This window comes from Tympanuchus pallidicinctus, unplaced genomic scaffold, assembly GCF_026119805.1.
Source record: "Tympanuchus pallidicinctus isolate F22 unplaced genomic scaffold, pur_lepc_1.0 scaffold1, whole genome shotgun sequence".
NCBI lineage: Eukaryota > Metazoa > Chordata > Aves > Galliformes > Phasianidae > Tympanuchus > Tympanuchus pallidicinctus.
Genome location: NW_026294618.1, coordinates 108,585,127 through 108,607,917, shown reverse-complemented (window position 1 = coordinate 108,607,917; position 22,791 = coordinate 108,585,127). Strand labels below are relative to the sequence as shown.

The 22,791-nt window shown below is 36.0% G+C and overlaps 1 protein-coding gene across 7 annotated transcripts in view; it reads left to right on the top strand.

Moving 5' to 3' along the window:
• Positions 1-22,791, top strand: part of USP34 (ubiquitin specific peptidase 34) — a 132,922-nt gene that overhangs the window by 91,428 nt on the left and 18,703 nt on the right. For 6 of the 7 annotated variants that reach the window (XM_052690197.1, XM_052690214.1, XM_052690206.1 and 3 more), the window contains 24 exons: positions 2,372-2,535; positions 3,563-3,628; positions 5,513-5,659; positions 5,748-5,804; positions 5,899-5,976; positions 6,665-6,759; positions 8,176-8,348; positions 8,874-9,027; positions 10,029-10,107; positions 11,546-11,599; positions 11,691-11,786; positions 13,327-13,391; positions 13,487-13,562; positions 13,662-13,709; positions 14,380-14,445; positions 15,768-15,848; positions 16,943-17,028; positions 17,784-17,952; positions 18,037-18,111; positions 20,085-20,236; positions 20,625-20,673; positions 20,774-20,878; positions 20,998-21,042; positions 22,388-22,492. In XM_052690197.1, the coding sequence (XP_052546157.1) occupies positions 2,372-2,535; positions 3,563-3,628; positions 5,513-5,659; positions 5,748-5,804; positions 5,899-5,976; positions 6,665-6,759; positions 8,176-8,348; positions 8,874-9,027; positions 10,029-10,107; positions 11,546-11,599; positions 11,691-11,786; positions 13,327-13,391; positions 13,487-13,562; positions 13,662-13,709; positions 14,380-14,445; positions 15,768-15,848; positions 16,943-17,028; positions 17,784-17,952; positions 18,037-18,111; positions 20,085-20,236; positions 20,625-20,673; positions 20,774-20,878; positions 20,998-21,042; positions 22,388-22,492 (2,285 nt within the window). The remainder of the gene's footprint in view (positions 1-2,371; positions 2,536-3,562; positions 3,629-5,512; positions 5,660-5,747; positions 5,805-5,898; positions 5,977-6,664; positions 6,760-8,175; positions 8,349-8,873; positions 9,028-10,028; positions 10,108-11,545; positions 11,600-11,690; positions 11,787-13,326; positions 13,392-13,486; positions 13,563-13,661; positions 13,710-14,379; positions 14,446-15,767; positions 15,849-16,942; positions 17,029-17,783; positions 17,953-18,036; positions 18,112-20,084; positions 20,237-20,624; positions 20,674-20,773; positions 20,879-20,997; positions 21,043-22,387; positions 22,493-22,791) is intronic. The other variant, XM_052690203.1, reaches the window with a different exon arrangement.

Genomic DNA, 22,791 nt, shown 5'->3' with positions numbered 1-22,791 from the left:
CAGTCATTCATTTTTTTGGAGATATATTTTTTACAACCCAGATTCCAGTAATTTCTAGCAACTAAAGTTTTCTGTAACGATTATTGCAGTTGTTATTTTCACCTACTTATTTTCACTTAACTGCTTAGTAAGATCTTCCTTAATGCTTCTCCTAATTTCCATCCTGTTGTTGGTTATAACATTTTCATTTTGCTGTTCAGTGGAGAAATTTTCAGTCCTACAGCTTGTCATCATGTGGTCTGATCAGTTGTTGTCCTTTCTATTCTGCAGCTTTTTTTGTCATACTCTAACCAACTGAAGCTAGGATGCTCTTAAAATTTAATGCTGCAATATAGTACAGTTTTGAAAATGCACCTTGTTAAACGTTATCTAGTTTATGTTCCCTGGGACAAAATAATTTCTTGTGAGAAACTTCTTCTAAAATTCCTGAAAGCCCTTTGTCACATACATATGCATTTGGGAGTGTCAGTTGATGAGAGATTCAGCATGAGCCAGCAACGTGTACCTGCAGCCCAGAAGGCCAGCTGCATCCTGGGCTGCGTCAAGAGAAATGAGACCAGCAGGTCAAGGGAGGTGGTTCTGCCTCTCTACTCTTCTCTCGTGAGACCCCATCTGAAGTACTGTGCCCTGTTATGGAGCCCCCAACACAAGAAGAACATGGAGTTGTTGGAGTGGGTTCAGAGAAGGGCCACAAAGATAATCAGAGGCTGGAGCACCTCCCAGCTGGGGCGCTTCAGCCTGGAGAAAAGGAGGCTCTGATGAGACCTTATAGCAGCCTTCCAATACCTGAAGGGGCCCTACCTGAAAGCTGGGGAGGGACTTTTTATTATGGCAGGTAGCAACAGGACAAGGGGAAGTGGTTTTAAACTGGAAAAGGGTAGATTTAAACTAGATATTAGGAAGAAATTTTACCGTCTTTACCGTCTTGTGAGGGTGGTGAAACACTGGCACAGGTTGCCCACTGAGGTTTTGAATACTCCCTTCCTGGAAGCATTCAAGGCCAGGCTGGATGGGGTTGCGAGCAACCTGTTGTAGAGGGAGGTGTCCCTGCACGTAGCAGGGGGGGCTGGGACTGGATGGTCTTGAAGTTCTTTTCCAACCTTGGTGATTCTGTGATTCTGTGATATGCTCTTTTTCTCACAACGCATACACTGCCTAAACCAGCAGCACTGACAACGTGATGGGAATTGGTAATGTACAACGCAGACACCCAAAGTCATTCATCAGTCATTCCCATAGACACAAATTTATTTCTACTACCCCTTCACATGTACTGTGTAGTCACACTGAAAGAAAACAAAACATTGTTTCCACACCCAAATATAGCGAGCAAAATATATATCTGCATTTTACTAACCCCACATGAAGCAAGATCTTTATTTTCAGAAGAGAAGCAGGTTTCAGAACAGCATTCTCATAGAACCATAGAATGGCTTAGGCTGGAAGGGACCTTTGAGATCATCTACGTATTACCAATAGTACTCACTAAACTATGTCCCTCAACTCAAAATCCTGCTGTTCCTTAAAACATAGCATGTGCTATGGTTGGCTGAGGAGCTGGTTTGCTTCCATTTTAGTTAAAGTTTTTGCATGATTCTCTTAACAGCAGCACTTATTATCAATGCAGTGCATTTAATGAAAAGCTAAGGAAAGAGCCTGGGCATCATTTTTCATATCTCCTGTTCGTTGTCAGTGGTCAGGAGAAAGAATTCTAGATTATTGTGTGGGTAACAGCGTTGCCTTGAAGTTGTTACACAGCAAGAGGTATAAATAATGATAACTTTAAAAAAAATATCCAGAATCAAGTATGACAACAGCTTTCTTATAAAAATGTATAGTAACTACTATTTAGAATGTATGGATGCTCTTGATGATGAAAGCATCATGATTTTTAATGACTGTTATTTTAAAGTCAGAGACTAGAAGACCATTACTTCATGTAATACTACCCTAGAACAACTGTAAGAGCTCACACTTGCTGCATTCTCTCTTTGGAGAAAACAGCAGACTCATGTAAAAGTACCAAATCACTTGCAAGTAAAATATACTCTGTGTGCTGCTACACTTCTTCTTACCCAGTGATTAGCAATTAAACATATAGAGCTGCATTTCAGAGTCTTACATCTAACTTCTTGGTGGTCTTTCACCTTTCTAGATGCTTCATGCTGGCTCATGTACTGAAATAGTAAAATTACATTCCTGATGTATATCCATAATGCATTTTCTTAAGATGCAGTCTGACTCATATTTGATAATGCAGAATGTAGAAACTGAATGTATTTTATTAACGTAAGCATAAAGTTTTTAATTACTATCTTTGGAAGTTAGCTTTGAATGTTTTTTTTGTGCATCTGTAATTCATACTTTTCAGCTTCCCATGCACCTTACAAGTGGGATTATTGGCCTCATGATGATGTTCGAGCTGAATGTCGATTTGTGGGTCTGACTAATCTGGGAGCAACCTGTTACTTGGCATCAACTATTCAGCAACTATATATGATACCAGAAGCCAGACAAGCAATCTTTACTGCAAAGGTATGGTTGGGATCTTACATTCCATATTTGGATTGTGTTAGAAGTTGAAATGTAATATCAATGCAAAGGCTGATGAAGTATAGATTTATGACTTATTGCTTGCAAACAAATATCTCTTCAACACTTTTGTTTATCTTTTGGTTGGATTCTTTTGCTGATGTCTAAGGTGAAGAGATTCTAAAAAATATGTGTTTGTAATGCACTGTATTCTTAAGGTGGCATTATAAGAAAGCATACACTCAAACTCACGTTTCTGTTGCTGTCAACAACTGTGCTTGTTTTTATGTGAGTTGTGTGTTGCTTCTTATCTTAGTTTCCCAAAATAAATGTCATTTTAAAATATTTTTAAAACCCCTTAGCATGCTTGCTGTGCTACCAAAAGTAATGCAAGTTTCATAAATTATTATGCGCTCTGGAAATGTGGTATTAGTTGTAGTTAGTTTTTTTGACAGAGAAAGTTTCATTTGGTCCCTAACAAAAACAGGGTATGTATAATTTGTGAAAGACCCAAATTGGTGGTGAACTCATCATTTTTCATTATCATTAACTTATTGTTCGTTGTAACTTAACTTCATCTATTACTAGCCGTTTATATATAAAAATATGAAGTAAACTAAAAAAGGAAGCTAGTGGTCTGCAAGTGAAAGGTACTCCATAGAGAATTGATCAGAACTCCCATCCGCATCAATGAATTGTGAAAAAAAAAATCAAAAATCACCGTAGTCTTTTCTAATAAATTCAAAAAGCTGGCAATTGAAGTAAATTTTTAGAAAATTGAGTTACCTTTTGACACACTGCTAATGTTGTCATGCCAAAAAATATGCAGGAACTGCTATATATAGGTGTAAAATAATGTACAGTGTTCATACGCACTATTATTTTTTTGATCACAGTAGAGGTGGGCTAGTTTGTTTTGTTGTTTGTTTGCTTTTTATTAATTTAAAATATTATTTATTCATCATCTTAAGGGCTACTTTGGGAAGTTATAAGCAAAAAGATAAAGGCTTCTTTTGTCACTTTCTTTCAGTATTCAGAAGATATGAAACACAAGACCACTCTACTAGAACTCCAGAAAATGTTTACATACTTAATGGTAGGTGTGAAAGAGGATATTTTATGAAGTATCCTACTTTCTTTTTTTTTTAAAAAAAAAAAAAAGTAGTTACCACTGTGTAGGAATTCTTGGTAGTATTAAATCCTAAGTTGATTGTCTTAACTGAAATAGTTTTTACCCACTTGAAAGCTGTAATTCAGCAAATCAGTTTAGCAGAAAATGGCATAATACTTTTCTGTTAAGAGGCAGTGCGAATACTAATCACAGTTAGTCTCCAATTGTAAACCCCATCTATAATGAGCAAGCACAAGCTCTAGAATGCTAGACTGTCTTCTGTATTGTTTAAAAAATGGTTGAAAAGCGAACAGATGGGATTGTCACGCTCAGGTCCATGGACTGGTTGCCACCCACTAGATCAGGCTGCCCAGGACCCACAGGAGCCTTCTTTTCTCCAAGCTAAACAGGCCCAGTTCCCTCAACCTTTCTTCATAGGCAAGGTGTTCCAGTTCTCGGATCATCTTTGTGGCCTTCGTCTGGACCTGCTCCAACACTTCCACGTCCTTCTTGTGATGGGAGCTCCAGCCTGGACGCAGTGCTCTGAGTAGAAGGGGACAGTCACTTCCTTTGCCTTGCTAGCCAGCTGTGTTTTGATGCTGCACAAAAGGGGAGGCCGTAAGCGCACGCTGCTGGCTCACGTCCGAGTTGTCGTCCACCAGGACTTCTTAAGTCCTTTTCTCCAGGACTGCTCTTTAGGATTTCCTCACTCAGTCTGGACACGTATCTGGGATTGTCCTAGCTCGGGTGCAGCACCACCTTTCACTTGGCCTTGTTGAGTCTCATTAGGTTCTCGTGGGTCCACTCCTCAAGCCTGTTCAAGTCCCCTTGGATAGCGTTTCTACCTTCTGTTGCATCAATTCAGCTTAGTGCCATCAGCAAACTTGCCAAGGGTGCAGTTCTTCTGGCTGTCTGAAGTCACTGACATAGAGTGAAAGAGTGCTGGTCCTGAGACTGACCCGTGGCAGAGGCGGCTTGTGAGCAGCCTCCTCCTGGTTATAGATGCGTTGTCCACAGTCCTCTGGCTGCCCCCATCCAGCCAACTCTTTATGCACCAAATAGTCCTGCCAAGTCCTCCAGTTTAGGGATAAGGATGTGATGCATGTCAGAGGCCTTGCACAAGTCCAGGATGATGACGTCAGTTGCTCTTCCTCATTCTGCTTTGTCTACTGATGCCATTACTCCATCGTACATGCCTAGATTGCTGAGGATTTATTATTTATATCTTTACAAAGGACTTAGTTTGAACCTGGTAATATTAACAGGAAACACCATATGGCCACATGTGATTTAACAAAAATAATAGGTCTGTCAGGTTTGCAAGGATAATAATCTGCTGTAATTTGGTTCTGTATCTGCAGCATGCAAGACATTGGAATGGGTAATGCATTATAGAACAACTTTTTGGAATTCAAGTTTTTTTCTCTAACTGATCTCTTGCACTGGATAACTAGATGTAGTTTGTATTATGGAAACAGCTGAATGAGAATTAAATATCTGTCAAGATCTAAGTCCAGTGTTCTGAAATCCATAGGTACTGTCTGATGCTTATAGTACCATTTATTGTATCTGAGCACATAGATAAAGACCTGAACATGCCGTGTCTTCAGTCTGGATTTTTTAATGGTGACTTCCTTTATTAAGTATTTTAGATTATATTTTACTGATACTATTTTTATTCATAATGAATATCATAATGATGATAGTTTAAAATTGTTTTACCATTTGTCGGATGCATTTAAACGTTTAGATAACTTTGTTGTCTATGAGATGTACACTGACATTTGTATGCATGTGTTTGGTATATCTGTGTAATGTGAAAGTACGAGGATTTGTGATTGATTTGTTTAATATTTTTTTTACCTAAAGGAAAGTGAATGTAAAGCATATAATCCACGGCCTTTTTGTAAAACTTATACCATGGATAAGCAGCCACTGAACACTGGAGAGCAAAAAGATATGACTGAATTCTTCACTGACCTGATCACAAAAATAGAAGAGATGTCTCCAGAACTGGTGAGTTATTGAGAGGTAGCAAAAGAGCACTTAAAAAGTTACGGATTTGTTCAAATATCCTTAACAGATTTTATTAATTCATTCACAGAAAAACACAGTGAAAAGTTTGTTTGGAGGTGTTATCACAAACAATGTTGTTTCCTTGGTAAGTAATCCTTCCCTGTCCATATGTTTTCAAGATACTTTTAGCCTCTCAATACAGTTATTTCATGTGTTGCTCTTGCATTGCTGTGATTTAGGACTGTGAACATGTAAGCCAGACTGCTGAAGAGTTCTATACAGTAAGATGCCAGGTAGCAGATATGAAGAATATTTACGTAAGTAATGTCAGGTTCAGATGGATTGAAATAGATGGCAAGTGTAAAAGCGTAATAGAAAACTTCATATTGGACATGTGGATGATTTCTTTTTCTGTGCTGTAGTTTAGGTGTTTCTAGGTTGATATGTGGAGGTGAGTCAGTCAAATTGTTTCATGTGTTCAGTGCAGTGTGCTCATGGAATGGAATAAAGACTGTGTTACTGGCAATGCTTTCTTCTGTGTTTGAAAAATGTATGAGAATTGTAAATGTCAAAAGATTGTATTAGTATGTTCTGCTGTTTATTAAGCTAATTGAGAATTTATACCAATATAATCTTAGGTTATTGGGGTTTTTAAATAACTATTTTAATCCTTACACTTGGAATTTGGAGTTAGAGCGCCTGAATTCTTTGGGAAAGCTCAGAATATTGAGTACCATTTATTTGAATTTTCTCCTGAAATTTGTATTTGGGTTTTGAGGAACTGATCTTCCTATAATAATGTCATACTCTTCAGAAAAGTTCAGTCGCATGCTTTTTCTTCTTCCTTTTTTGTTGCATATGATGAGTTTATTTCATGACTTGTCGATATGTTGATTAAACTTGCTTTAAGACTAGGAGAGAGGTTTTGAAAAGCAGGTCACGTAAGCGCAAGAGATAATATCTGAAATAAACATAAACTCCTTCTGAATTTGTTGTTATATGTAGGAATCTCTTGATGAAGTAACTATTAAAGATACCTTGGAAGGTGATAACATGTATACCTGTTCTCATTGTGGGAAAAAAGTGCGGGCTGAAAAAAGGTAAGATTAAGAAAAATAGTCCTAATGTTTCTTTTTAGTAAATTGCAGAGATTACCATTCCTGTTAGATTAATTCTTCAGATGAAACAGGACAGTGGTTTCACTCATTTTACTAATGTGAAGGCCTGTAAGGATGTGCTCCTTGTGCAAAATGAGAACGAACCTAAGAAATCAAATTTTCAAAACCGAAGCATCTTATAAGATGATCTGCTAGACAGCAAAATGTTCAAGACCTTTGTGGAATAGAATGAGATTACTGGAAGTGTGTGCTCAGGAAATATTAACTGACTGCTTTGTGAATTGCAAAAGCTCTAGGCCAGAACTCCCAGCATTGTGTCTAATTGGCTGAGGGGGAAGAAAAGGAGCTCAGACAAAGTGTTTGCAGGTTATACTCTAAAATACACCAGAAAAGTATGAAGCATATCCAAAGAATTGTTTTTTAAAAGCAGCAATACGAGACTGTTAGAATGGTACAAAATCCAAGGGTATGGGCTTATCAAAAGAAAAACTCTCTAGGGGAGATTTAGACATGAGATAAGAAACAAGTTTTGTACAGTAAGGGCTTTGGAACAGGTTGACCAGAGAGGTGGATGCCCATTCTTGGAGATACTCAGGGTCAGACTGAATGGAGCTCTGAACAACGTGATGGAACTGCATGTGTCTCTGTTCATTGCAAGGGAGTTGGACTAGATGATCTTTAAAGGGTCTCTTCCAACTCAAACTGTTCTATGATTCTAAATATGTCACATCAGTAACTTTTAAATCTTTTCCAGTTTTTAGAAGATGAATTATTTCAGCATTTCTTGTTGAAAAGTGTTTGTGTTATTCATTATGCAGTTTCATAGTAGCCCTGTATTTCTTAGTTTAAAACAGGTATTCTAAAATGTATAAAAAATTTTTACAGTCTACTAATGAACAGGGAGATAAAAATGTAGCCTTGTCCTTTCACTGCAACTAACAAAATTTAATTCTTCGAGATGAAAAAACTCATAGTTGATTTTGTAGCTGTTATAAGTGAAAGTGACCTGCTTAGAAATCAGTAATGAAAAGTTTATGAGGTATAATAGAAGCTATGTTCTTTGTTGAAACTTGTCAGTGGCAGGATAGTAATTCCATCTGGTAGGGAGATTTGCACTGCTAAATTCTTTCATGGCTCCTTTTACTATATTGTTTTAGAAAACACACAATGAGCAAATTCAATCCCTTTTCCAAAGCACAGTGCTAAATGAAATTGTTCAGTAAGCTCAATTTGACTTTTCTGCTGCCAGTTACTGCCCTACTGTAAGGCGTTAAAATTGCTGAACTTTACGTGATTTTCTTAACAGATTTCCAATTTCATGTTTGAAATAAATGTGTTGAAAATCTTTGTGGAAATACAGTTCAACCAACTAAATCACAACTGCTTTAAATCATTTAGGGCATGTTTTAAGAAACTACCTCGTATCTTAAGCTTCAACACTATGAGATATACATTTAATATGGTAACTATGATGAAGGAGAAAGTGAACACTCATTTTTCATTCCCTCTGCGTTTGGATATGACACCTTATACTGAAGATTTCCTCATGGGAAAAAATGACAGGAAAGAAGGTATGCCTCCTACAATTGTAATGTTTGTGGACAATTGAGATGTTTTAAAAGAAAATCAGAAGTTTTTTTATTGACCTATATTCTGAAAGGCACACATTTTCTTTGGTACAAAAGGACTGGTTAATTATTTTTGCTTTTGTGTGCAGTTCAGTTTGAACTATTAAGTTCAGTTTTAAAATATGGGATGGTTACAAATATATGTGCTCAGTTTATTGCTGGCCTATTTTGATTTTTAAGAGTAATGGTTGAACTTCAGGAAAGGGCTGACTGATACCATTGTAATCATGGTGTGCGAACTTGTTAGTTCCAATCTCTTTAGTATAGTGATGCTTTGCAAAAAAAAAACTTGTTTTAAAGGAGTTGAGATCTATACTCTTTGTTCTGGATATGGATTTTCTGGCTGTCATTGTACCCTGCTGAAAGGTTAGGACGAGTTTTAAGTTAACTGCGGGACATGTTTATGGAAGATACTAACATGGAAACTCATATGCTTAGGAAATAATACTTGGTGTTGTATTACTTAAGGTTTTAAGGAAGATGGTGAATATTTGAAAGAAACAGAGAGTTATGAGTATGATCTCATCGGTGTAACAGTTCATACAGGAACAGCAGATGGTGGACATTATTACAGTTTCATCAGAGATATAGTAAATCCCCATGCTTACAAAAACAACAAATGGTGAGTTATGCAAAGCAAAATTTCATTGTTTTGTATGTTGAAGTGATTAAAAATTATTAACTTTGTCAACGGTGTTCTGTGTGCTGTGGATCTTTTCAAGAGCACAAGTTTTTAGAATTTGCTAGGTTATTTGTATATTGATTTACATATACATGTTTGTGTGCTGTAGTGGAAGCAACTGTGGTGATCCTTGGCCACAGGCAGCAAGAGAATACCAGGCTAGGGCTTGCAGTATAGCCAGTGCTTGGTTTTTCACATGAGTATCGATGACTATTTTATCTATTTCAGTGTGTGTGAACAGTAAGATTTAATAGATAACCCTTCATCATAAAAGGGGTTATCTCTGAATGTATAGCAGTATTAATGATTGCAGTCTTTGTTCCTTTTAATTTGTCCATTTTCTGTAGTTTAAAACAACAATTTTAATTTTTCTTCCCTTTAAACTTGCTGCATCTTGTATGGAAGATGCTTATGTTCATATCTCAGACTCTCAGCTGCGGCCCTGCAACAAAAGACGAGACTTCTTCTTTTCCTGTTCTCTTTAATAACTGACTGGAACATTTCTTGAAAAATTTCCAGACGGTGGCTAATGTCTGCTCAAAAGGCTATCCATAATTCTGTACAGTCTTTCTTTGCCACCTTCTAGTTAGAGTTATACTGATAAATTCTATGATTCTCTTCTTTTTATTTCCATTTTGCTCAAACTGAAAAAGTAAGGGCAAATTTTGACTGCGTGAGATCTTTATTTCTACCAGTCATACTCGGAAAAAGTGGAAAATAATGTGTTTCTGGAGTTAAATAAATACATCTGTTGAAATACTGACTTCCTGCCCTTACTGAAAAAAGGTCACTTTGGGAATCACTTATTAGTTTGCTGTGATTTGAGCAAAGTAGTAGAAATTAAGAAAAATGCTTAATCTGAAGAATCACTTTCTTTGTTGTACTCTCATTTGCCCTGAGAAACAGACAACAGTTGTTTCAAAAGCTTGCTGTTCTTATAGGTATCTTTTCAACGATGCTGAAGTAAAACCATTTGATTCAACACAGCTTGCCTCAGAATGTTTTGGTGGAGAAATGACTGTAAGTTATGACTTCTGTCTTTGTCATGTTCAACCATTAGAATGTCTGTTCTGAGGACTTTCATGAAATAATCTGTAGTGTTCATCTCTGGTTTGCCATCTGTTCTGAATGTATGAGAAAAATTTAGAGGTTTAAGCTGAGTTGTGTTAAAACTTTTGACATCTTTGTTGTGCAAGTGATACTAAGTTATGCTTGTTTATATCAGTTGTTCTTTCACTGCTGATCTCTTCAAAGGGTGTCCTTCTTTCAGAAATGAAAAGCTTTTCAGAATACTTGCAGGCTAGTCATGCAAGTTCTCTCCTTTTTCTTCCCTTTCTGTATGACTGAAGTTAAACCAATAAAGGAGAAGGGTCTTAATTCCTCCCATAAATATCTTACTGAATTTGTGAATGTATTACTCATTAATCAAAATGAATTAGTGAAATCTCTCTCCAAAGAAGAGAATTTAGCTATTTCTTCTACTGTATCCACTTTTATCATATTATTTATTTGCTTGTTAAAAAAGGTGAGTATGCAGCTAATTCAGGAATTCTTCTCCAGTGTGGTTTTGTTACTCAGCCTATTAACTGAAGGAATAGTTACTGGAAAAGCAAGGCTTTTTGTCTTTGTGTGTGCCTTGTTTCATTAATTTCCAAATTCTTATCTGTAAACCTCTCGCAATCAGATCCTTCTTAATTAATGATAGAGCTGAAAAATCTTTTGGAATTCTGTATAGCCATACTGTTGTTTGATTGGAAAGTTTGAACTCTATTAAGTGTTTTAATATTAAGTGATCTTCAAACTGGTGGATCCGCAAGTTTAAGTGATTTTATTTGTTCCTTTCATTGCAAGAAGATAAAATGTCTTAAGTTGGTATTTGCTTTCAGTAGTTCAAGGTTTCTTAATACAGTAACAGCTTTGTATTTTGCATCAGTTCACCACCTTTTGACATAAGCCTAAGTATTTTTACATAGTAATGCAGAGAACTGTAAAACAACACTGATTCTCAGAGTCAGCTTGAATTGATAACTTTTAAAATTAAATTTCTATATATAATTATATAAAAGCGTTAATAATGCAGTGTCTTATTAAAACAGTTCAGAATCCTCTTTCTGTATAAAAACAGTATGCTGAAATAAATAAATTTAAGAAAAAAATTGTTTTGATTTGGCAAAGGGATTAAATACCTTTTAGGAATCAGGAAGGAAGAGGAGTCAGTGAGATGGATAAGACAGTTGCATTGAAAAAGCCAAAATATTGCATAGCAATTTTGAAAGTCATAGTAAATAGTAGATCACAATGGAAGAAAAAGAGAAATGACTACTTGGTGCAAGAAATAAACTGTCATCATCACCTCTACAGCTGTCTTGAAGTAGTTCATGTGCATATTTACATGGACTGTCATTGACCAGATCATCAAAGAAGCTTGTATTTAATAATGTTACTTTCTCCTTTGCAGACAAAAACATATGATTCTGTTACTGATAAATTTATGGACTTCTCCTTTGAAAAGGTATTTCTCTTCCATACGCATTATATGATCACATTTATACTTCCATAATTTCTCTGAAAACAAAAATTATACAGATGTTTTTTTCTTAAAGACACACAGTGCTTACATGCTGTTTTACAAACGGATGGAGCTGGAAGAGGAAAATGGCAAAGACTACAAATTTGATGTTTCTTCGGAATTGCTGGAGGTACAAGTTGATTTTTTTTGACACCAATTTTAAAATGCTACAAGAAATCCTAAACAAATCAGGAATCTGAGTAAAAACATGAAAACAAATATAATTGGAATCAGAAAAATGGTGATCCTTTTATTTAGATGTAGTCCTCAGTAGAATGCTGTTGAATTGGAAGTAAATGAAAGTTCACGCTGTATATAAATTTCAGGTGCTTTCTCATTCTGCCATGTAAATTTCAATTCAAGCATGTATATTGTTCTTCATATTTCTAAAAAAAAAAAAAAAAAGTGAAACGCTTTTTGTTACTGTTTGGTTTTTGTGAGCTTATATCAGTGTTCCCTCAATACTTACAGCAGTACAGAAAGTATTCTCATTAACCACCATCCTTTTTATCTTACAGTTTTTCAGCAAATAACTGCTTTCAGGAAGGACATAACAGTAATTAGTTCCAAGAGTAGTTCCAGCTGTTTCCTCACACTTTTTCATAGTGGGTTGTAAAATATTGGTAGACTGTGTTTAAGGTAAAGGAGCATCAGCTAGAAAAGGTTCCTTTCTTACACATAGTCATGGAGAAGGTAGCCCAGGTATGAATAAAATGAGTAGGAGAAACGTCTTCCTGAGGTACATCTACCTGTTCTCCTTAGTGTTGAGTACTGCTCAAACTTAGGATACCTGGTTATAAATATGAGGACACTATTTATTCATGTATAGCCTGGGGAACTGGAAAAGACAGCGCAGAAGGGCAAGGTACTATACTGGGTACCTCACTGTGCTAGGTTTATCATCAGTGTGGAATTGAAAGGGATTCTTCTACTTTTTTATCACTTGAAAGGCAAATCAGATTCCCTGCATGCTCTTGCCAGAAGTATTGATATATCATTTATTCTGTTTAATTCAAAACTTCGAAAGATTCTTCATTGTTAGCCAAAAAATCATGACGTGTTTCTCAGTCTTCAAAGCAGTAACAGATTTTAACAGGTTTAAACTTTAAAACCATTTGAACGTGAAAAATGCTACAAACAGATTTGGTCAAAAACATCATTTCTGAGTGTGAAACAGGCATACTGTAAAAATCTCTGCTGTTAATGATGAGTCAGATTTTTACTCAGAGTTCTGATTAAGCTACTAGAATGTCAAGTTTATTTCAGTTAGTGAAACTACATATCTAAGGGAATTTTATTGTTAAGTTGTTATATGAACATAGATATCAAGATACGGTTTTGAGATGTGGTTCTTCATGAAGATGCTGGATCACTTCTGAAAAATGCATCCTAAAAATGTAACTTAGTTGGGAAAATGAGATCACAGCAAGGGAAAGATCCTGAGCTCTGTTCTGCAGTCAGTGAGCAGGCAGAACTACTGTTTGGTGTAGTGTAAACAGAACAACTTTGAACAAGTCCTTTGAAATAGAATAAATTATTCTAAAAATAGTTTTTCATTTAAAAAATACTGATTTCTTATCCACAGGAAACATTTAAATATTCTTAGAATCAGTCTTAATGTAGTGAAATAAACTGCTTTCTTGTATCTGATGTTAGCATTTTTTCTTCAGTGGATATGGCATGATAACATGCAGTTTCTTCAAGACAAGAACATTTTTGAACATACATATTTTGGGTAAGTTTTCTTTAAAAATGTAATATTAATGCTTCTTTTCTTCTTGCAGATTTTCATTATTTTTTAAAATTAACAAATAAAATTACTGACTCTAGGTTTATGTGGCATTTGTGTAGTAGCATCCCAAGCACGCTACCAGATCCAAAAGCAGTTTCCCTGATGACAGCAAAGGTAAATACTTCAAAAGTTTATTTTGCTTATTTAAAATGAATACCGTTTATATTTTAATTTGGGTGTTCTGTGATTAATGGTTCTTTTTTCCTCCCACAGTTAAGCACTTCTTTTGTACTAGAGACATTTATTCATTCAAAGGAAAAGGTATTCTGTTTACTTGCAAATTCTTTTGAAGTAGATGCATGAACATACTGAAAAGTGTACTTTTTCACTGTAAAAGTGTGATACTGAGATGTACTGAGTACAGTGGACAAAAAATGTTTAAAGACTGTCATTCAACACATTTTATTATAAACAAAATGTGTAACATAATTAACATTGCACGGTGGAAGAATGTGTGATCTGGATTTAGGTTACTTTGCCTCAGCAAAGCATTGGGAACAACAGACCTTGTGTTCTTTTCATTTGTAAATTCATAGATGATTCATGATTTAGCAAGTACTTGTTAAAGTCTGATGTAGAGGACATTGTTTGCCATTGAACAGCAGTTGTAAACGCTAGTTACAACTAGTAGTTAGCAGCAAGGAAGCTTTATTCTGAACTACTTTTATTCTCAGTAGGCTTTTAATTTTCTCGCCTGTGTTTTATGACATATTACTAATTCTAGAGTGCCTCACATTGTAAGAATGAGATTCCAATATGATGACAAAATGGAAATATGTGGATAGTTAAGCATTGTGTGACTTACATTGGTTTCAATATGTATAGTGGTTTGTAGCTGCATGCATGTATGCTATATGCTTAAAATTCAGTGTTCTAACTGAGTGTCTAGAGATTTTTAAGTTAAAGATTTTTTCTGTATTTCTTTTTACAGCCTACAATGCTTCAGTGGATTGAGCTTTTAACAAAGCAGTTTAATAACAGTCAGGCAGCTTGTGAAGTAAGTGACTTAGAACTCAGCAAAGTACAAACCAACTTTCTATACATTGTTTAACTTTCTTGGAGATTCATATCTCTGGAATGTTTTGGACTATGAAGTATCACAGTTGGCGTATTTGCGCACTATGAACTGAAATCCACCTCTTTGGTAATGCAGATTCTGGGGAATTACTTTTGTTTTTGGAAACCTGCAATGAGACAACAGGTCAAAATCCTTTTGTCACTGGGAAGACAGACCATGTGGTATTGCAGCTTTTGTGTTTGATTATTGTATGATGTATATTGTATAATGAAGAGGCATTAAAATGAATTTGGAAAGACAGAGTAAATCTTAGTGAGTAGAGTGGAAGGAAGTGGAACTGAATCCAGGGGGATGTGAAGAAAGGCTGCGGCTTAAAAGGCAGTTAAAAGCAGGTATTTGTCAGATGTAGGTGGAAATTTATGCAATGCCTTTCTTAAAAAACTGAGGCCCTTCAACTCAATGTGTTAATATATATGTGTTATATATATATAATCTTTAGGGAAAAAAATGCAGAAGCTGACTGAAGAGAGTTTGGGCAAAAGTGCGGAGGAAAAATGAGAAACCACAGACAAAGAATTCACTAATTCACTGTGGTGGTGAAAACTGTTTTTGAGATACTGGAGGAAAGTTTGTGATAGATTTATTGTGATAGTTTGAATATAGAAAGATACTAGTTGCATACTGTATCCTAGTTGCATACTTTATTCAGTATAGACAAAGTAAAATCATAGTATGATGTAGGCTTGTGATGATTAAAATGGGTGAGTAAATTTAATATAGTAATGAATATTTGAGTGAATTTGAAATAAAATATCAGCAACTTGAATTCTTTGTTTCAAGATTATTTTCCTGTAAATAAATTTATGGAAATCAAAGTACTATTTGCAAAGTCTAACTTTGAATGTATCGTACTCTATTGTTATCTCTAGAAATAGTAAGACTTTTCTACATTTTAAAATGCAAAAGGGATTTAACCAGGAACTTGTTCTTGTTTAAGCCTGTCCCTACTCAGCAAGATTCTTCAACTGAGTTTTTAGGAGAAGCATTTCCTTCCAGATAATTGCATAATGGTGTGACGAACACAGGGATAAGAAGATACTGGATTTAATTTTGTTTGTTTCTGTTGATTCTTACTCCTTGTTTTTCATGCACAGAAGATCTTTACATTTCCCTTGTATTAATAATTCCTTATTCCTTAATAATCGTAACGCCAGTTTCTCTTCAAACTTAGTATTTTGCAAAAAGAAGATCAGGCTAGGACCAGTTTGAAACAAAACTAACAAAATATGTGTTTTCTGCAGTGGTTTTTGGATCGTATGGCAGATGATGATTGGTGGCCAATGCAGATTCTAATAAAGTGTCCCAATCAGATTGTGAGACAGGTGAGACAGAAAAAATGCTCCTTTATTAATCAGGTGATTACTTGATCAGTAAGCAGAAATGGACAAATTTTATGACAAGTACAGTGATTTGGAAAGGCTACATTAATATCTATAATTGTTTTCTTTTTCGTTCCTGTTTATGGTTTACAGGATATACTTAGCTATGGTTTGAAGCAAAATATATTTTAATATCGTGCCATGTATGTAGTTAGTGTCACAAAATGTCACAGCAGATACTAACATTTCTACAGCTCCCACATGATCTCTACAAAACTGAACGTTTAAAATATTTTACATTAAAATGTTTTCTTTCTGAATTGATTCAAAACCAAAGTTTAAAGATATACATTCAGAAAACTATGTACGTTATGTCACAGGTTTTTGTTGTTTACCTTTCTGGAACGTTTAAAATTGAAGAATGCAAAAACACAAAACGTGTGTTAGCAGCATTTGGATATTCACAGTTAATATTAATAGTTTAACTTACACGTGTATTTACATTGCCAGTTGTTCAGGTAAGAGCTTCTGCAATTACTTTCTCACCTGAACTGTTTTAACTTCGAATTATTATTAATTTTTCCATATAGAACCATACAGAGTTTCTTTATGCGACCCATCATTAAAGCATTGTATTTTCGTGGATAATCACTATGCAGAATCTTAGGTGAAGCTCTAATCCTTTGTGAATTTTTATAAATGAAATGACTGGAAGGAATTTCCTTAAAACGTACACAAAATTTCTCACTATAGATAGAGGCTGTATGAAAAAAAAAATTGCTAAAAATGTCCATAGACGTTTCAGAAAATAGAGATTGAAGAGAAAATGTTTATGAGCAGAGGTCCTAAGTCCTGTTCAAGTAGCATGCTAATATTAAAAACTGGTTTTAGGGCTTCTTAATGAGATCTGTTTATAAGAAGTCAGGTTTGACTATTCTCTTAAATGATTGGAATGTGGGTGCATCAATCTCAGCTATAACCTTTGAATGAATTAGAGCTGAAAGAAGTATTAGACTGAATATTCATTGTTGTAGATATGTATTGACATGTACGGAAAAGAATGAACATGCAGAGTTCATATATTTTATCATTTGCAGATGTTCCAGCGTTTGTGCATTCATGTGATACAGCGACTGAGACCAGTGCATGCACATCTTTATCTTCAGCCAGGGGTGGAAGACTGGTAAAATACTAACACCTGAAAACTTCTATTTATTACTTACATTACAGCAACCATTTTTTGTTTAATGAATTATTCTAAATGGTCTTGTAAGCATAAAATTGTTTGATTTCAGTTGTTTATTATTCTACCCTAAATGCTCTGATTCACTTAAAATTCTATTGTGTTTGTGGAAGCCAATACTGTAGATAGAATTTTTTTAAGTATTTGTTCTGCTAGAATAGATTTTTTCAGTGTGATCTTTCTTTCATTGACAATAATAACCTGCGACTATACATCTTACTACTTACACATGAGAATCTGATAATACATTGTATTATCCAAAACAGGAAATTAAAAGTCCAATTCTGTATTGTATAGCTAAATCAGCTGTCATCACAAAGTAGGAAAAAAAGAACAAAACAGGTTCTATTTTTTGTTCTGCTAATTACTGGCAAAATCATTGCTCTGTCTGCAATTATGAAGCATTTATTCTTTTTGATGCATAGTGAGAAGACAGTGCTTTTTCTTTGATGTTTTGGTTTAAGCTTGTGATCCTGTTAACTTTTTCCCAAGTAATAACTATATTGCTGCTATAAAATTCAGGATGTGGAAAGAGAGTTTTTATGTCAAAATACAGAACTCAGTTTTTTTCTGGAGATCTGAATATCATACTAGGAGAAAGTGAAATAGTGTAGGGTTTTCTGAAAATGACTAGACTGAGGTGAATGTGTGCTCCAGGCATTGCGTGAAACGTCTGACTGGGTTTCTGTTTTCAGTTCGGATGACATGGATGGTCCTGTGGAAGACATCGGCAGTCGCTCCTGTGTGACACGTTTTGTGAAGACTCTCTTGTCTATTATGGAGCATGGCGTTAAGCCACACAGTAAACATCTCACAGAATACTTTGCCTTTCTTTATGAATTTGCCAAAATGGGTGAAGAGGAAGTGAGTATAGCTTTGTAGCTTTAGGAATTGTGTATGTATATCTGTGTGTGTATCTTCAAGTAATTCAACATCTGTGTATTTCAGAGCCAGTTCTTGCTTTCACTGCAAGCCATATCAACAATGGTTCACTTCTACATGGGAACTAAAGGACCTGAAAATGTAAGTTGGAATGTCTTTGATAACAAGAACTAGTCTTTCCTTTTTCGTATGTGAGATCATTGGTGCTATGTCTCTTGAACTATCTTTCAGATGTTAAAATTTTACTTCCATATTACAGTCTCTTTTCGATGTTCAGTTTTATGTTTTAAATATATACCGAATTAACTATACTATAAACCGTAGTTGTCTATGGTTCTATATTTAATATAGAAATAAAAATTAAGAAGAATCTATTAAAATTGCACTCATGACTCTATTAATAACAGATGGTTCCATATTTTTGGTACAACTCTGACTTACAAACTTGCATTTTTTCTTAAATACAGCACCATACCACTCTCTGTAGTGATTCAGCCTTGCTTTTGCATTTGTAAATACTATTTAGCTTGTGAGTATTTAAACGTGAAACATTAGATATTTACCTGATTTGACTCATGCAGATTTATTAAGGTGTTTTAGAAGGAGAGACCTCATGGTGGCCTTCCAGAACTTAAATGGAGCTTCTGAACAGAAGGGAAATCGATTTTCTACATGAGTAGAGAGTGATGGACAGGACAAGAGAGGAAGAGAATAGAGATTTGGATTAGATGCCAGGGGAAAAATTTTCTACTCAGAAGGTGGTGAGATGCTGGCCCATAGAAGCTGTGGATCTCTGTCTTTGGAGGTGTTTAAGGCCAGGTTGGATGGGGCCTCACACATCTTGATCTACTGCCTGATATTTAGTGGTTGGCAACCCCGCCTGCAGCAATGGGGTTGGAACTAAATGATCTTTGAGATCCCTTCCAACCTAAGCCATTTTATGAATGAAAGATGACAGTGTATGTAAAAACAACGACCCGATGGATAAGCAATTGGTTGAAAGGCCGCAGACAGAGGGTGGTGGTTAATGGCTCTGTGTCCAGGTGGAGGCTGGTAACAAGTGGTGTCCCCCAAGGGTCTGTCTTGGGACCGGTGCTCTTTAACATCTTTATTAATGACATCGATGAGGGAATTGAGTGCACCCTCAGCAAGTTTGCTGACGACACCAAGCTGAGTGGTGCGGTTGATACGGTGGAAGGAAGGGATGCCATTCAGAGGGACCTCGACAGGCTGGAGGGCTGGGCTCAGGTGAACCTAATGAGGTTCAACATGGCAAAGTGCAAGGTTTTGCATTTGGGCCAGAAGAACCCCAGGCACCCGTACAGGCTGGGAGGAGTGGGCCTTGAGAGCAGCTCGGCAGAGAAGGACCTGGGGGTCCTGATGGACGAGAGACTGAACATGAGCCAGCAGTGCGCTCTGGCAGCTCGAAAGACAAATGGGATCCTGGGCTCCATCAGGAGAGGGGTGGTCAGCAGGGAGAGGGAGGTGATTGTCCCTCCCTACTCGGCTCTTGTGAGGCCCCACCTGGAGTACTGTGTCCAGGTGTGGAGCCCTCAGTACAAGAAAGACATTGAGATTTTGGAAAGGGTCCAGAGGAGGGCGACTAAGATGATCAGAGGGCTGGAGCACCTCCCCTATGAGGACAGGCTGAGGGAGTTGGGCTTGTTCAGCCTGGAGAAGAGAAGGCTGCGGGGTGACCTCATTGCAGCCTATCAATACCTGAAGGGAACCTACAGCCAGGAGGGGAGTAAACTCTTCAAAAGGGCTGACAACAGCAGGACTAGGGGAAATGGATCCAAGTTGAAGGAGGGAAGATTTAGGTTGGATGTTAGGGGGAAGTTCTTTACAAGGAGAGTGGTTAGGCCCTGGAACGGGCTGCCCAGGGAGGTTGTGGATGCCCCGTCCTTGGACGTGTTCAAGGCCAGGTTGGACGGGGTCCTGGGCAACCTGATCTGAATGTGTACGTTTGGTGGCCCTGCTAGGCAGGGGGGTTGGAACTACATGATCCTTGAGGTCCCTTCCAACCCAGGTGATTCTGTGATTCTGTGAACATACAGGCTTTCTGTAGTTAAAGCACTAAATGTCCACATTGAAATTTCTTTTTTTTCCTTCAGCCACAGGTTGAAGTACTTTCTGAGGAAGAAGGGGAGGAGGAGGAGGAGGAGGAAGATATACTTTCTTTAGCAGAAGAAAAATATAGGCCTGCTGCTCTTGAGAAGATGGTTGCTCTGATTGCTCTCCTAGTTGAACAGTCTCGCTCTGAAAGGCAAGAGATTCTGAAAACCCAAAATCAAATTTTAGTATGCTACTTGGAAATGGGGTTAGAGGTTTTTGTTTCATTTTTGTTTAAGCTGATCTCTTAAAAGCATAAATGAGCTTGCTGTTGGTCCATGATATTTTTAACCATTTTAAAATAAGTGACCAAATAAAGATAGAGACTAAAGTCTCGAATCCATTCAATTGCTCTGATTTGCATTTTTTTTCTCTCAGTCTATCTAATAAAAAATATTTCTTTTTGTTTTATGTCAGTACCCTTATTTTCAAGTATGCTATGATAGCGAAGATTATAAACTAGCACTCACAGTCATAAATGTCTCTTTAACCTAACTTAAAAATCACAGAAGTAAAATGATCAAAGTTTTCTTGTATTTTAGGCATTTGACTTTATCACAGAATGACATGGCAGCATTAACAGGAGGAAAGGTAACTGATTTAAATACAAATGTAAACCTTTAAAAAAAAACAACAGGTATCAGCATGTATAATTGTAAACAATGTACTAATGTCTAATTATTTGTTTTAGGGATTTCCTTTTTTGTTTCAACATATCCGTGATGGTATCAACATCAGGCAAACTTGCAATCTGATCTTCAGTTTGTGTCGGTACAATAATAGACTTGCAGAACATGTAAGTATCAGCAACTGCAGCTGGTTGTTGAAAATGTTGTCTAATAAGTGTAATGGAATGATTTGTTATTTTAGCTGAATAAGCAAAAGTCTAAGTGAGTTTTGTTTGTTTCTTTCAAGATTGTGTCCATGCTTTTCACATCAATAGCAAAGTTGACTCCTGAGGTATGTAAACCTGCATATTAAATAATTTGTTTGAACTCTTTTCTGTTTTAAATTACTTAAATAATACTTCGCTCATTAAAAATATTGCATGGAAGATGGTCCATGAAAGTTTTTGTGACATAAAATAAAGCCTATCTTCACTGTGTATTAAGTTTTCTGAAGCAGAAATCTGGTATGCGATTTCAGATGAAAACCAAATAACTTGTTTCTAGACTCGCCACCTATGTCATTTTCGTAAGATTGATAAAAAAATAAAACATGAACACTAGAATAAGTGGAGATAAGGAGTTATCTTTTTGTTGTTCAAGTTTTGGCAGACTATTTTGCAGTTCTGTGCATGCAAACACTTTTCTCAGACGGAATAAATTCCTGCCCTGGTAACAAAAATACTGAGAGTTCTAAATGGATTCCACATGATAAAATATAGAGTGGAGCTCATGCAAGGACATTCTTGTATATTGCTGTCAGAAAACTAAAAACAATCAGGAAAAATTGAAGGTATGTCAAAGAGAGGAGACATGATCATAGTTGGAAAGAAACACGTATGAAACCATTCTCATGACAGCTTTGCTTTGCGTGATAGAATGGGCACTATCAGATGACAGTCTACTTCCCTCCCATCATGCTATTACTGCATTTTACTGCTTTTCCTTTTTTTGCTTTGCACAAATGCACATGCACAAAAGATGCTTTTGCTGAGGTGCGAAATATTAAATAATAGTAAACACATTACTGAAGTGCTGTTAAAAGCTAGATGAGTCTTGGCAAACTTAAAATAATGATGCATTTCATGAGAGTAGACGTTGGTGGTTTCAGAGGGAAACCATGGGCCAGAAATAACGATCAGTGTAAAACCTAAAAAATAAAGTGATGTTTTGGATAAACTCTTGGGGCTACGTGTTACCTGTTATGCAAATACACTTAAAAACGACATTTCTGAGATAGTGTTATCTATACTAATGGGAAACTTTTGAATTTTTAAATGCTGTCCAGCTTGATTTTATTCCCTTTGTTCAGAGTAATGTCTGATTTTAAATATTAATGTTATTTCCTTGTAACTATATATTTCTAGTAGATTGATCCTGTCTAGTTCTGTCTAGATAGTGCTATCTTCATTGTAACCACTGGTTTAAATCTGTATGTGGATATAGCAGAATTAAGATATAAATTCAGATAATCGGTTGATTTAGAGATTAAATAATAAGGGATTAGAAGTAATTAAAATGTTAAGTTCTGAAGTTAGCAGAAATTAAGCAATTATTTGGAATGGTTTAAAGTCTCTAAAAATATTAATGGATTGAATGAAGTAGGTAAAAATGGCAATTTTTATTTTTATGCATTACAGGCAGCCAATCCTTTTTTCAAATTGTTGACTATGCTAATGGAATTTGCTGGTGGACCCCCAGGAATGCCACCTTTTGCTTCTTACATTCTGCAGAGGATTTGGGAGGTACAACCTGTTTTAAAAAAAAATAAAATCAGGAGCTGAATTGTCATGCTTACTTTTTTTTTTATGTACGTGAAAGGGTGTTACATTTTACTGTCATCCTCCTTTGCATCAATTCATGAACTTTTCAAGAGCCTTTTTCTTTCAGAGAAAAAGCGATGGTTTATAAATGTTAAGTTCTATTCTAACCTTTACTGTTGTTTCAATAGCATTCTGGTTAGCTGGTATTTCAGGTTAACTTTTAGTTTAATGAGAAATGAATGCATAATAGGGGTCTGGATAGCTTCTGAGCAAATTCCACT